A 15,058-nucleotide genomic window follows, 5' to 3' on the forward strand; every position below is an offset into this window, starting at 1 on the left:
CATACTTTAACCCCCAGTGGAAAAGCCTAAGTGCATGTATTAATTATTGATTTTTTTTTTGTTCATGCAATGAAAACATGTTAACTTCATAATTATGCACAAGAGGATCAAATGGTTCCAATTCCATCTAATGAAAGACAGCGCCGCGAGCTGCACTTACTGACGGCCAGTATATAGGATATATATTATTCACATCCGGAGACTGAAACTAAGTGCACCATGGTGTAGACATGGTCTGTCAGTGTAACATCTCTGTAAATTACACAGGACAGTGATTATTTGACTTACAGGCAAAAGCCTATGATCTACATGTTAAAGTGGATTGAGATTGAGGTGGGATGACGTGCTAGCCGCGTCTTCGGTGACAGAATATGCTTTTGATATGTATATTGTTTATGAACCTATTCAACACTTTAATGCATTATAAGCTATGATGAAGTTGAAACAGTTATTAAAGGTAATCATGATAAAAATCTAAAGTTTTGGTTATTTTTTCATCTAGCTTCAGCAAGCGCTTTATCCTGGTCAGGGTCGGAGAGGATCCCGAGTCTGGCCTGGCAATATTAGGTGCTAGTAGAGAATTGACATCAAACGGGATACCAGTTCCTTACAGGACACCACACACACACACACACACACACACACACACATATATATATATATATGTATACATATGTATATATATATATATATATATATATATATATATATATATATATATATATATATATATATATATATACATATGGTATATGTTTTATATACAAAAAATAGACCAAGGAAAGGAGAAACAACATAAACCATAAATGTCATTAAATTGTGTTACATTACTATTAATTTGACCTTAAGCAAGTGTGTGTGTGTGTGTGTGTGTGTGTGTCTGTGTGTATGTGTGTTTGTGTGTGGCCTGATTACTAACACTTTTATTATTAGAGCTGATCAGTATGTGAAGAAGATCAGGGTGCCTAAGTAGGTCACTACTACTTCTCTCTCTATCCCTAATTGTGGCCTTTGTTACCATGGTGATCCCTGGACAAATTTACCTGGACCATGCCTGCTTTTCTTATGTTTTTATGTGTATTGTGGACGTATTTCAAAAAACAGTGTTCGCTTTATATTTAAAGTCATTCAGGTGTCATTTGAAAAAATAAATAAAAAAAGATTTGGAAAATAAGACCAAAAAATACACAATTTCAACCTGTTATATTTGGAACAATTCCAGGGAGCAAGAGCAATAATGGCTCAACAGGTTTTCTAAAAAAAAAAGAAATATCTTGCGTTTCAGACCTCAACAATCTTGCGCAATTTCCCCCACTGAATTTATTCTAATTTGAAAATATACATGTATTTGGGGAAATTGACTTGGTCAGTATTCATGCTGTCATATTTTGTCTCTTGTGAAGTGTCAGATCTGCGTGTACGTTCTACATAACTGTTATAACACGGCATCATAATGATGACAATCATTTTTTTCATCATGCTTTAACATAAAAGTCTCATTCCTTTCATCGGTTCAACCTCATGTTGTCTCACTGAATTTTTCTGTGCTAAGTTCCTTTCTGCTTTGCTATAAACTATAAATCTACAACAGGATTTTGGGATTTCTGCTTTGTGAAAATGTCTATTGTTAAAACTGCTGTACAAAACTGAATTGAATTAAATAAGAGCCAAAAATATATGATGATGTGGGCTTTCTATTTTTGGTTGATTTTCATGTTGTGAGACAAAATATCATCAGTTTCAATTTAGCATCCAATATGGCAAATATTATGACATCTAGCCTCCTGGTGGTCCAGCAGCAGGATCCCGCACTCTCATTGCTGTGGGTTCGATTCCCCGACAAGGTGCTAAAACAGCCACTGAAGAGTTAATTCTCAGTGCCGGTCCCAAGCCCAGATTAAATGGGAGGGTTGTGTCAGGAAGGGTACCTGCGGACTAAATAATCTGCTGTGGTGACCCCAAACAGGGAACAGCTGAAAGAACAACAACATACCAAGTATTATGACATCTATTATTATACATAATGTTAAGATAACATGGTTGTATTACTAGACATCAGCTATGATATGACACTGTATGACATCAGGCAGGTGTATGGCATGTTCCCTGTGTCGTGCAGGACTCTCTAAAGTGCTACTCTTCCTGCTGTTAGTGCTTTGTTAATCATCACCAACATGTGCTTTAAATATTAAAATGATTCAGGGTCGCCCAAGTGGACTTACTGAAGTTCTTATGTATGGCACAAGGACAGTGAAAGCTTCAGGCATTTATAGGTCTTATTAAAATAAGATTCTCAGTCTCCTTCTACACACAGATCTCCCAAGTACAGTAGAGACACATGCTGTCTTTGTGCGTTTCTGTGTGTTTGTGTCCTTGCTGCTGCATTTTTCTGAAACTTTGAAAAGCTACGGAATGAAGTTTTGTGTCTATAGTCTAAAACTGCCCAAAGCCTTGTGAAAAATAAGGCACTCAATGTGATTAATATACTGTTCTCTGCTTATGGAATTACACATGACGCTGGCTAAAGTTAAATAAGCAAGTGCTAAAACATAAATGATGTGAACTGAAGATTTAAGAATAAACATGTTTTTATATGCACGCGTTCTTGGGCTATGTAAACTGCTGAGCGCAGTGGAGTGAGAGGAATAAAGGGATGCAATGAGCTGTGGGTGGTGCTGCCAGTGTGTGTGTGTGTGTGTGTGTGTGTGTGTTTACGGCTGAATGTGTTGATAAACCACTTTACCCCTGCACTTACAGAGTGGCTTTCTGTCATAACAGCATGCGTGTGTGTGTGTGTGTGTGTGTGTATGTGTGTGTGTGTGTGTGTGTGTATGTGTGTGTGTGGTTTTTGCAAAAGAAGAAAATGGGAAGCAAATGGTAGTATAGTACTCATTGATAGTTTTCATGTTGTTGGATGATAAAGGAATTTGTAAACTAGATTTTTGGTTAGAGAAGTAACTGTTGCCTTCCATATCCCTCTCTCTCTCTCTCTCTCTCTCTCTCTCCACTCTGTTAGGTGGCAGAGGTGGATCAGTCCAGTCAGATGCAAGCAGTAGCCCCTCTGAGCAGGGTCATATGTGTCAGCCCCATCCAGCGTACCCTGTTGGACCACAGGTAAGAAGACACACAACACACACACACACACACACACACACACAGAAGACTTTCTACACTAAACTTTCCTTTGAAAAGAATTCATGCAGTACAATTACATGCCACTGAATATATGTAAGAAGTATATGGGGGAATATATATCTGGCTTTGTGTCTTGTAATTTTAATATTATTATTATTATTCTAAATTTTGAAATGCTTTCAAAAGTTGAGACCTTTCAGCGCTTTCACATGAGGTTCACACAGTAGCGATACTTTCAATTAAACACTTTCTCCAGTGAAAACTGGTACAGTTGGGAAATCAAGAAGAAATAGGGAGAAGCATAAAGGTCGAGTAATGCTATACCCCACACACTAGAGTCTTGCTTTAAAATATGAGCCCTGTCAAGGTCATAGTGCCAAAACAAACATCTTTCAGCCACACCGGTCTCTTGTCCTCTCACCACAGCCAATTCCTCTGTTTCGGAATCAATATGTTTTGATGGATTCTCACTTCTCCGTCGGATGTTGTGCATTCTGCCATTACGGACCTGGATCCGTAAGAGGGCAGTTAGCCCTACGTGAGTCTGCCTCTCTCTCCTTCCTCAACGCAGTGACACAGGCCTGCCATCAGTGTGATTGTGGGTAATTTCTCAGCAGCTTCTCCTGCCAGGCAGCTCTGGGTCCTTGGGTTTCTCCTAATAGCGGATGTGTTCGTGAAAAATGAGAGAGTTTAATGTCAAAAACCAAAACAAAGATCTTGTATGCTGGAAAATGCAGTCATTATCCTGAACATTGTGCTTCAGATGCTTGATGAAAAATTAAATCATTATTAAAGTTAACTCTCAGAATGCAGAACTGAATTTGTTAGATTTTGCAGTTGGGTGATTTTAGAGGGGAATAAAAATGCTTAGCTGAAAACAAACACAATTAAATTTTTATACACATGCTATGTATTAATGTAATAATTAATACAACCCTTTCATGACAACCAACATAAACGCATTTATAAAAGGTTGCCTGGACTTTATCCCAGGGATCCCTGGACTGGTGCTAGCCCATCACAAGCCACAATCACACACACAATTGACAGGATGCCAATCAGCCTACTACACATGTATTTGGACTGGCTGAGTAAACAAGGAACACTGGTCAGAGTCATATGATCTCAGGGTGCAAGGCAAAGGTACTAAACTCTAAGCCACAGTGCCCTCGCTTCATCCAAATAGTTTCGGCTGCTTTTATCATTTTTTTAATGTCAAGACTGATTTTTGTTGACATAACGCTGTGTTTTGACACTTTCTGGGTTCAGTTCCTTTGGAGCATCATGACAGCTGACTTTGTACCTCACTGTACTTCTGGTGTGTGTAAAGGTTTGCAGTAAATCAAACACTGAAACCACTGATTTATTTATCACAACACGTGCATATATCCCCTGTCCTTACATTGTGATAGCAGAGACATAATTATCCAGAAAAATCCATTAAATATAAAAATGAACTTTACTTCAATAGGTGAAAGAACTATACACATAATTCTGCAGTTTAACAGCTTGATTACTGTAGTGCAAAATCATATGTAATCATATCATCATTTATAGTAGACATAAAAATAGAAAAAATGTTATGTAACGTTAGCTAAGCTAGGTAGCAACCATTTGTATGCTAGCCTGATATTTTAGCCAGATAAATAAACCATAAAGCTATTTCTTCTGTGATTCACTGGTTCTCTGAGCATTCAGCTCACTGTTTATTCTAGCAGTAATAGTAATATTAAAAGCACTGTTCTACTATTACCTGCTTCTGTTATTAGTGTACTGATTCAGGCTCTATGACCTTGTTATGCAAGTCAGCTTGATAACCACAAACTTCTGTCTATTCCACTTAAATAAGGTATTTCAACTTCACATCAGAATTGATAAAAATTCTTTAAGGTAGCTGACACCTTTTAGAATTATCCTTTATAAACGTTTGTCAGTTATCACAAATATGTAGGCATATGTAGGTGTCATATAATCCGTAAGTGTTACCAGGCACAGTGCATGAATTCCAGTTCTATTTTAAAGAGCGTTTTGATAAGATTTTATTTCTCCGCTTGGGTTCAGCTCCAATCTCCAACCTTTGTGGAACAGTGAAGGGGCTGATGAGAACTCCATTCCCTCACTTATTGTAAGTTTGGCACAACATTTCTAAAGACCTCTCTCAGGCTGATGTTTTCCAGTTAACTTTGTTTATTGCCAACTTTATAGAAACATTTCTCTGACAAATGTCTCTGTCAGTCAAAATGGTGACTATAGAAGAATCTATTCATGCAAACATGCCAAAGAATATAGCAGCCGGTCCTTGTCTTTTTGGTTCAATATTTACTGCAGTCAGTGGTTCCAACCATTACATGTCTCTCTACCTAATCCACTTCAGAAGTCTGATGAAGGCCACTGTAATGGCTCTGTCTGTCGAGGGTTTTTTTATTTACACCTCACTGGAACCAGAAGTGTTTAAACTATGCCACTCAAAGGAACCAGGAATCATTCTTATTTCACTCTGTAAGTAATGAGACAGAAACCAGACCTGTCCAAGAAAATAGAGCCAGGTTTTCTTTGGTGATTTGCTCAGGGCACATCTCTCAGATATATTAAAAATGTCCACTGTGATATAATATTTTGTAGAAAATGTGGTGGAGATTGTGGGTGAAGCTACTTATTAACGAGGAAGTATTTAATTTATCCTCTCATTAATCCCTCCACAACACTAAAGGCCAGAAGCAGGATTCAAGTGTGTAAATTTTGCTTTAGGTTTATTATAGCAAATCCAACATGCACTCACAGTCCATCACAGACAGAGTTAGACTGTATTTATCCATAATCATTTGTGCCAAAGAAACACAAACACAAGGAAACTAAGGATAATGAATAATAAAAATATAAACCTGAGCACTGAAGGAAAAGCATCCTTATTTGCACACAGACATACTGTGCATACTAGCCAGTGCTGTTTTATTTACCTGTCAATGTCTAGATATATCTGTCTGTCTGTCTGTCTGTCTGTGTATTCATGGTCTCTTGTCTTACACTGGCTTTTCTCTTGCACTTTCTGCACAAGGTTACATGAATAAGTTTAGCCTGTAGTTTTGTGTTATGCAGCTCTGTGTCTTTATGTAGCACCAGGGTCCTGGGGGACTGTATACTGCATATGGTAGAAATGACAATAAAAGCTTTTTGACATGACTTGAAAAATCACATCTAATCTTTGCAGTGGGAATCCCAGAGGATTAAAATAGACAAAAGGGCAGAGGAATTAGACAAAAAGACAGGAGAAACAAGCAAACAGGTGTTAGGGTTTCGCTAATGAGTCAAACAAAAAAAGCACACACCAGATAACAATAGTGGAAAGCCATTATTATGCAAGTGACTTTTAGAGCAGAATGTGGGTAAGGGCATGATCAGAGAAAACTCCTTGGTGTTGTGCATGTTAAGAGAATGAAAACGTTATGGAAATTGTGAAACAGCTGCTGCTCCAGAAGGACCTGCTGTCTTGCACATGTAAGTGTTTTCTCTGCTCTGACATACCTGACTTAACTAATGAGCTGATTAACAGCCCTTCTGAGTGGAAGTGAAGTGGGTGTGTTAGAGCAAGGAAAACACTCTGCAGGAGCGTGAGTACTCCAGGACCAGGATTGGAAAGCTGTGGTTAAGAAAATGTAATGCATCTCTAATTCTTAGTTAAGCAAAACACTGTTCTGCAGTGGCATCAGTTCAGCAAAGCCAGTTGCAAACAAGCTTCGTTCTGCCTAACGATGATGCTTAAAAGCTTGCAGGTTTGCTAGCTAAGTTGTTGAATAGCTTCTGCATGTGCTGTGGTAAAATGTTCACATATAATTAATTCAGTTTGGAAACAAATTCCCCATGATGCTTTTATACACTGGTAGAGAAGGTAGGAGAAAAGAAAAATACGATAAGACAAATTGAATGAAAATAATGGAAATATAATCAACAACTCCCTGAATTCACTGTTAATTATTACGCCACATACATATGAGCGAGCAATGAGCAATGGAGTGAGTAACCTTTAGCTCAATGTGTCACTAATGCATTTGCTCGCTATTTTTGGATAAAATTTAGTTAGAAAAAAAGTTAGTTAACCATTAATTGAGAGTTTACTGTGTAAATAATAATCATATAAATAATGCCCTTTGTTTAGAAAGTAAAGGAAATTATAGGATGATTGCCAGTCTATAACTGTGTAGAAGAGAGAACTGAGTCAGTGTCAAACTAAAGAGTGACAGTCACTTTAAAACACAGAAGGAATGTTGATAAGCAATGTTTGATTGTTTGCCTGGAGCATCCGACATCACACACCAGCCCACACACACTTAAAACAGCAAGATTAAGCACATACCATGCAATTCTGTCACACACGTCTCTGTAGTTGTCTTTTCAGTGGATAATTAATTTCCTTCTCTTTTGAAAGTCGATGTTCGAACACTCGCGGCTTCTAAATGAAATGACAAATGGCATCTTCCTGAATGTTGAAGAAACATGATTCTAAGACGGAAATGACCTTTCGTCAGCTTAGCTATTGAAACCTTGGAACAGAGTGCACTGAGTGGACCATGTTACAGGCACTGCGTGAAAGGGTATATAAAATATCATTCCAGAAGTTATGAATGCAGAATCTACTGTTTCGAAGAAATTTTAGATTTTCATTTACAGCATTTGGCAGATACCCTTATCCAGAATAACTTACAGAAGCTTTATATCTCCATCAAAACAACTCTTCATGCTGGTACAAATAAATAAGTGCCATTAAACTAAAGGTCCTTTTAGAGAGCAGGTTTTATAAGCTAGCACAGCACCAAAACACTACATAGAGTTTCTTTTTAATTAGTGTTATTTAAGTGTCTTGTCACTTGTTTGAAGTCCCAGCTGTTCAGAAAACCAGGGAAAGGGCAATTGAGTCTTGACACATTTCATCCTTGCATCTGTGTCAAACAACATTTCCATCAAATGTTAAATCAAATGTTAAATCGTCCTTACAAAATACTGTAAGTGTTCCATTCTGTATGTATATATATATATATATATATATATATATATATATATATATATATATAAATTAAATAGACAAATTAATGGCCCTGAAAACTGTACAACAAACAAAATTGATTCTAAAATTCCCTATATGGCATATATTCTGGGTAATTGCGGTAATTATTTGTTGTTGGTTTGAATTTTCACTACGCTTCAGCCTCCCTATTGATCAGAGTGGCTTATCATACAGACACTAACATGTGTTTCCCCTCCGGTTTCAGCAATTACTCCAGCATTCGCAGTCTGAGCAGGTGATGTTCAGGAGAGAGAGAGAGAGAGAGAGAGAGAGATTCATAGGGTGTAGGTCACAGACCTACAGGCCAGAGCTACAGCCGAAGTTCATGAATGCTAGATGAAACTCAGTGAAAGACAACACAACTCAGAAACGAGGCGGCACGGTCGCACAGTGGGTAGTGTTGCTACCTCACAACTGAAGCTTCAATCTTGAGCTCACGTATTCTTAGTGTGGATCAAATCATCTGTTTTCTGTACATGAAAGTGTCCAGAAATGTTCTGTTACATCGAAAATATTTTGTTTCATTAAAGATAAAAACAATGACCGAATAAAGAAATGATTTGCTTCTGAAAAGCATTTAGGAGAAAACCTGAAAGCAATATTAGCTGATCACTATAATAACAAATTTCACTACTTTATTTTCTGACTTTGTTTTTAAAAGCCTAGAAAGGTATGTGTGGTGTTTATTTATTCATTGATTTATAATGTCATTTGTTTCAGTCTCTACTGGTGGCCCAGCAGCTGGCCTCAGCCATGAGTGGTGTGATGTCAGGAGGTGCGCCGAGTCTAAACCAGCCAATCCTCATCCCCTTTAATGCAGGTGGGCACCTGGGTGGGCAACAGGGCCTGGTCCTGTCTCTGCCTACAGCAGCCAATATCCAGGGGCTGGTGGCTGCAGCAGCCGCTGGGGGCATCATGACTCTCCCTCTACAGAACCTGCAAGGTAAGAGTTCACTGTAAAACTCAACTAGAATCTTTATCCAGATTAGTCTAGAGCAATGGTACAATCAGAGAGCCAGTATATACCAGTCTATATACTGTAGATTCAATCCAACTAAGTGGTAAACTGAACCTCAATAGAAAATATCAGTTCTTTTAGAAAAACAGTTTTGCTATATATGTAATCATAGCTCACAGTTTTAGCTTCCTGGGTACCACCTTGAACTCTCCTTTTTATATAGAAAACCGAAAAACCCTTTACTGATGGGTTTCACATAGCACTGTTAAGGGTATGTGCCAGAGGAACAAACCGAAAGAACTCTAGCTGGAATCTTTTTCTTGCACTGTTTATAAATGAAGTACAAAGTCAATATCCATGTGCACTGATGGTTTTAAAAGTCTAAGATTTGATAAGCAATATCAATCACTATAAACATCAATTAGCAGAAAATCACATGCTAAGACAAAAGAGTCTTCAAGGGATAGTTAAAAGTTTCCGTTTCTCTCTGTGGGTGGACAAATCTCCAAGGTGGACAAATGGACATTCTAACATCAACATTCTATGGGTATTTGATATATTCTTTTTTCCTCAAAAGAGTGTAGTTTACAGGCATAAAGTCCAGTCAGTGGTTAAATGGAATTTAAAGGTTAAGTGTTATTGGCATTGATGATTCAGAGGATTTTAATTGTAGCCTTTTGTGAAATTAAACTCTATTGTTCCATATAGAACCTATATGGTGGTCAATAGAACGATTTTAATAACGTATAGAACACAGCAGAGTGATGGAGAAGTGAAGCTCTGGCCTAAAACAGCAGCTCATATTCATTACAGGTCAGCATTTTGCATTTCAATACAAAAAGCACTTTAAACCTCTTCTTCCACTCTGTAGCTGCATCTGGGAGCAACCTCCTGTCTTCTCTTCTTCTCTATCCCTCTCTCCATCCTTCATCCTCCTCTTTTTAAACTTTAATGTGCAAGTGTACTCTTTTGATCATAGTTGTAAATGGTTTTCATTTTAATGTTTAAAACATTGTCTCTTTTATACCATTAGACCGTGGGATGGTGGAGGGAAACCGTCAGTCATAAATCTTGGATGAGACGCTTTCACTAATACCTGACTAAAAATGCCACGTTATACATTTGAGTGCATGTAAAGTAGCACATCTTTTAGTCCTAGCTTTTCATTTTTTTTCCAAGAGTCTGGAGATTAAAATAATGCACAGGCAAGAGAAAAAAAATGCCCCAAAAAGGAGACGATGGATGGATGGATGGATGGCTGAATGGATGGATGGATAGACATATAGCTGAGGTGCTCAGATGGAGTAAGAGATGTCTCTAATGGACACAAACATGCATAAATAACAACAGGCAAACACAGCATCTGAGCTTTTAATAAACACTCATGCAGGCAGAAGATTTACTAAATGTACACAGAGTTTCCTCGGTCACGATTACATGCCTTGGGATCTGCTTAACTTTTCTAGAAGCTTCAAAAATAGAAAGCAAAGTGGGGGCTAATACTTTGACTTATAACCTTTCGGCATCTCTGCCTCAAATAACCACAAACTCTTTATGTGGGTTCGACATCAGCATTTTTCCTAAAAGCTTTACCAGCATTATAGAACTGAATCTACAGAGGAAAACATGGTACTATAAGTCTTTCTTTTTGCTTTCTCAGTGGATTTTTAGAACAAACTAGCACATTTTTAAACTAATTTACTAATTTGGTTTATAATTAAAACAGACCAGCTTTAGAAATGCCGAATCCCAATGTCAATATTTTGGCATAATTCTACATAATATGGAATTTCAAATGTATTAAAATAATTATTATTAGTTTATATTAGTAATTATTAGTTGCTAATGAAATAATGAAATAATGAGATAATGACATTCTTGCATTTCTTGAAATAACAAAATCTTATAATAATAACATACTGAAATGAAAGATTATTATGCCAAGTTTAATAATTTAATATTATTATAATTGGCATAATGTGTATTTACTTTGAGTTACACAAGTCATTCATAGCATAGCTTAAATAAAGACATAATATCTCAAAATTAAAAGTAAAAAATTTTAAGGATTCATAGCATCTTGAGTCCTCCGATCATGAGGATTGCGCCACAGGGATAAGCCTTTGTTTAAGTATAGCACTATTTATATCAGCTCTGTATTGCAAAATAATAGAGGCTTTTGTTGTATCTTCACCACTCACTATTTGACACTGAGTCACTACTGAAGCTTCAGGTTCTTATACTGGTTCTGGAGGTCAGCATGGCATCAGCATGGCACCAGCATGGCGAGTTTCCAGTAAGAAATGACAAAAATTGTGAATTTTGACAATGACACAAAGTGAATTTTTCCATGCCCCAACCAAGACCAATAAAATATAAAAAAAAAAAAGATAATGGGGTTTATTAAAACCATAAGCCTATTTCTTCCATTATTTATTTAATTTATTTAATCAATTCTTCATTTAAAGGTCTAATAAGCCAGTTTGTTTTCCAACAGTAATCTAGGATACCTCTTCTTTGTATTTCTCTGCACTGCTATTTATTATTTATGCCCCTACTTAGGTGTTGAATTTCTCTGTAGCAGTTATAGACTTTACCATTTTAGCATTTGTTTGAACCAACGTACGTGTGAAACCTTACCTTCATTTAATATTTTCCTGTTAATATTTAGTGTAGTAAGATGCTTAACTATCAAACCCAGCTTATATTACCATATATTTCCAATATATTGTAGACTGCATATGTTCGTATTTCACAGGCAAGCTTGATACGAACATATAAACTACATGGTTTAAACTGCCGGTGATTATGATTCAAATCTTTAGTCATCTTTAGCTATTTGGCACAAGTATGAAGAGTATACGGTGCAGTGTTGGTGCAGAGAAAGCTAAACCCTGAAGCTGATGGAGAAGCAGATACTGCCTGTCTGAGCCCGAAAGAGGAAAGCCCTCTCATTACTATTTCTTTGCATACCCAAGCAGTCATGGCCTTGAGGGTTTCTGATGCTTTTCTGGGCAGATGGTTGGAGAGAACAGAGTCAGAATCAACAATATATAGATGAGTGTTTTCATGCAACTAAAATTTGCACAAATTCAGAATCTCTTATCAGGATTCAGGATATCAGTGTTTTCCAAACAAACCGGATATTCATGAGTACTACATTTCCACTACATGAATGATCTGAGAATAAATTTGTAAACCATATTCAGCTTGATAAGTGACTCTTGCTGCTGTCACCGGATGAGCCTGTGCTATTGACAGGAGTGTTTGGATGGCATGTGGATATTTAACGTGAATTTGTTGGTCCATTGTGATAAGGAGGATTTTGTGAACTTCCAGGTATGTGGTGTGCTGAATAAAAGCCCACAGGCCTGTGTTGATCTCCTCATTCCTCACAGAACACACTTCATGAATCCATTTTCCTCCATGACGCCAGACTCGCTATCAGAAATCTCTCACTGGGGCTGTGTTAGCGGCCTTTGTTTTGAATTTCTACTGCACTGTCGGGAGATCTCTGAATGGGTAGAGACAGGGTTGAGACCGTCTGAAAGCAGCAGTTTTATTCATATTAGTACAATCCTCAAGTGTTTGTTCCAGTTCAGCCATTTTTGCTCTCTCCTCCTTCAGTTTTTCTTGGAGAGATTTCACTGTGGGCTTTGTTACACTGAATCATATGAATCCACTCTCAAGGCTTAGAGCCCTTTAACCTAGTGCTTTCCTTCTAAGATTTCTACAGATCAAATTTACCCCAAACGCCACCCTTATCTTTTTTAACATCAGATTTGTCATTTATCTGACACACTTTTCCCGCCTGGTAGTTTAATGATGATGTCTTTTAGCATGGTGCATCAGTGCCCTTTGGCCTAGTTGTGGGCTCTGGCCATCTAATAGTAGACTCAGTCTCACTGTTACCTGCCATTTGTTCAAGAGAAAATGTCTTGCATGTGCGCTATCACAGGAAAACTATATCTTGGTGAACATTTAAAATAACTTTTCTTTGTTAAAAATGCAGAATACCTAAATAATCCCTCTCGCAGAAAAATGTTAGTATGGTACACATTAGCTTTTATCTGTCATCTGTACAAGATAACATGTCCTCTTCAGGTCTAATGCAGGTTACCTATTCAGTCAAATGCAAACGGTGGAAGGATAAATCTAGAGACTGGATTTTCACAATCGATGAATATTATTTGCAGCACATTCTTGGAGAAATACAGGAGTGCAGTTAGTGTTTTGGCTTTGTCACACAACGTGTCTCTCTTCCTGTCTAACTGAATGTGTGAAAGCTACCCAATACAGCATATAACAAGTTTTTCAGTTACTAATGCAATAACATTCAGAGAGACTTATTGTATGATTAAAAGATCTTCCCATGACAACATGTACAACTTAGCTATCTCTTTATGTGTGACATATCAGGTCAGAACACCCTGGATCAGAATAAACCAACAAATAATAAGAATAATTTCAGAGGAAAGTTAAGGAAGATTAAATAATTCCACAAGCAAAGCAACAAATGAACCTTATCAACTGCATTAGTCTTCTTTTTACTTTTATATTTCTTCTATTATTTTTTTGTAATTTTAGTGAAGCTTGGTAAGGGCACCACGTTTAGCCGAAGGTAAAATTGTACACTGCTAGTTAATGTTCTTTTAAATAGCATTAAATTTTAAATAGATAACACAGATAGCACTTTCTATTTTGTGGTGTTTAGTCAATTATTCTTACCCTTCTGCCCTCCTTGTTCATTGCAGAATGTCCATAATGTATTTTTTTTAATTGAATGAAAGGACATTGCCTACAGATACTTTTATTAATTTCAAATTTGTTAAAGATATTTGACAATGACATTAATATTAACATCAACATTAACCAGCCAGACTTTGTACAATATAAATGTTTGGGAGGGTAAGATCTGATTCATCTTGTACGTAAACTTATGTTTAACAGAAGTGAGGAAAACTGAACTGCTTGATATGTCCATGTGCCCATATCTAATTTGGTTAACCTTAGATCATTCATACATTTTATTGGGATTTTACTGGAGATCACACCAGAGAGCAATGTTGGTATTCTATTAAGTTCCTGTTAGGATTTAGTAAACTGTTACAGGACAGACAGAGACACAGTAAAATGTTCTTTTAGAAATAGAAGACGTTGTGACGTATTGTAGCACCATCTCATGTTTTCCTTTCTTTGAATGTCAAATTTAATTATATTGCCTGAAACATTTCCTTTTATTCAATTTGTCTTACATTTTCTGCATTCTTGCACAACCAATTAAAGAAAAACTTCAAGTGAAAATAGCATCTGGGTTGATTTTCCCTCATTCTACAAGCCTAATTTTAAGAGACAGAGCGAATTCAGCCTTGGATCATAAATAACTTTCTTTTTCATGACCCATTCAAGTGTTTTTGGCAACACTAATGTAGTGCTCCAGTCTGTTCCCCACAGACCTATGCAGCAAATGAAACATCAGCCTCCCGCTTGTCAGTATCTCTCTGAGTTAATGCAGAACAAATGTAGAGTCGGACTCTTTCATATTCATATTGTAAGCTGCCTGGTCACAGACGCATCAGAGCTTGCAGTGTACCGTGCAGCGAGGGAACCGGGGGTTGACGGGAGGGCTAGAGTGTGTGTGTGTTCTCTCCATAGGAAACATAAAACGGCACTCAGGGGTGAGGGGGTAATTGCCTGCATCTCTCAGCTCATGTAGGCTAATGAGGAGCCGTGTTGGCTCTAATCACTACAATAAGAGAACAGCTTCTCGCTCCCTCTGGAATGTCGTCTGCTGTCAAAGAGCTGGATGACTTTAGATGGAGATGCAACAGAAAACAGGGAGATCAGGGAGCTCAACAGTTCAAACACCCTTATTTTAGTTTAAAGGAACCTCGAACCTCTAGGAT

At 37.3% G+C, this 15,058-nt stretch overlaps 1 protein-coding gene across 3 annotated transcripts in view; it reads left to right on the forward strand.

The window, feature by feature from the left end:
* pou6f2 (POU class 6 homeobox 2) overlaps positions 1 to 15,058 on the forward strand; it is an 86,953-nt gene that overhangs the window by 17,591 nt on the left and 54,304 nt on the right. For all 3 annotated transcript variants that reach the window (XM_058376052.1, XM_058376054.1, XM_058376053.1), the window contains 2 exons: positions 3,017 to 3,114; positions 8,915 to 9,137. In XM_058376052.1, coding sequence (XP_058232035.1) covers positions 3,017 to 3,114; positions 8,915 to 9,137 — 321 coding nt within the window. The remainder of the gene's footprint in view (positions 1 to 3,016; positions 3,115 to 8,914; positions 9,138 to 15,058) is intronic.

Source organism: Hemibagrus wyckioides, linkage group LG23 (genome assembly GCF_019097595.1).
Source record: "Hemibagrus wyckioides isolate EC202008001 linkage group LG23, SWU_Hwy_1.0, whole genome shotgun sequence".
In the NCBI taxonomy this organism is placed as follows: domain Eukaryota; kingdom Metazoa; phylum Chordata; class Actinopteri; order Siluriformes; family Bagridae; genus Hemibagrus; species Hemibagrus wyckioides.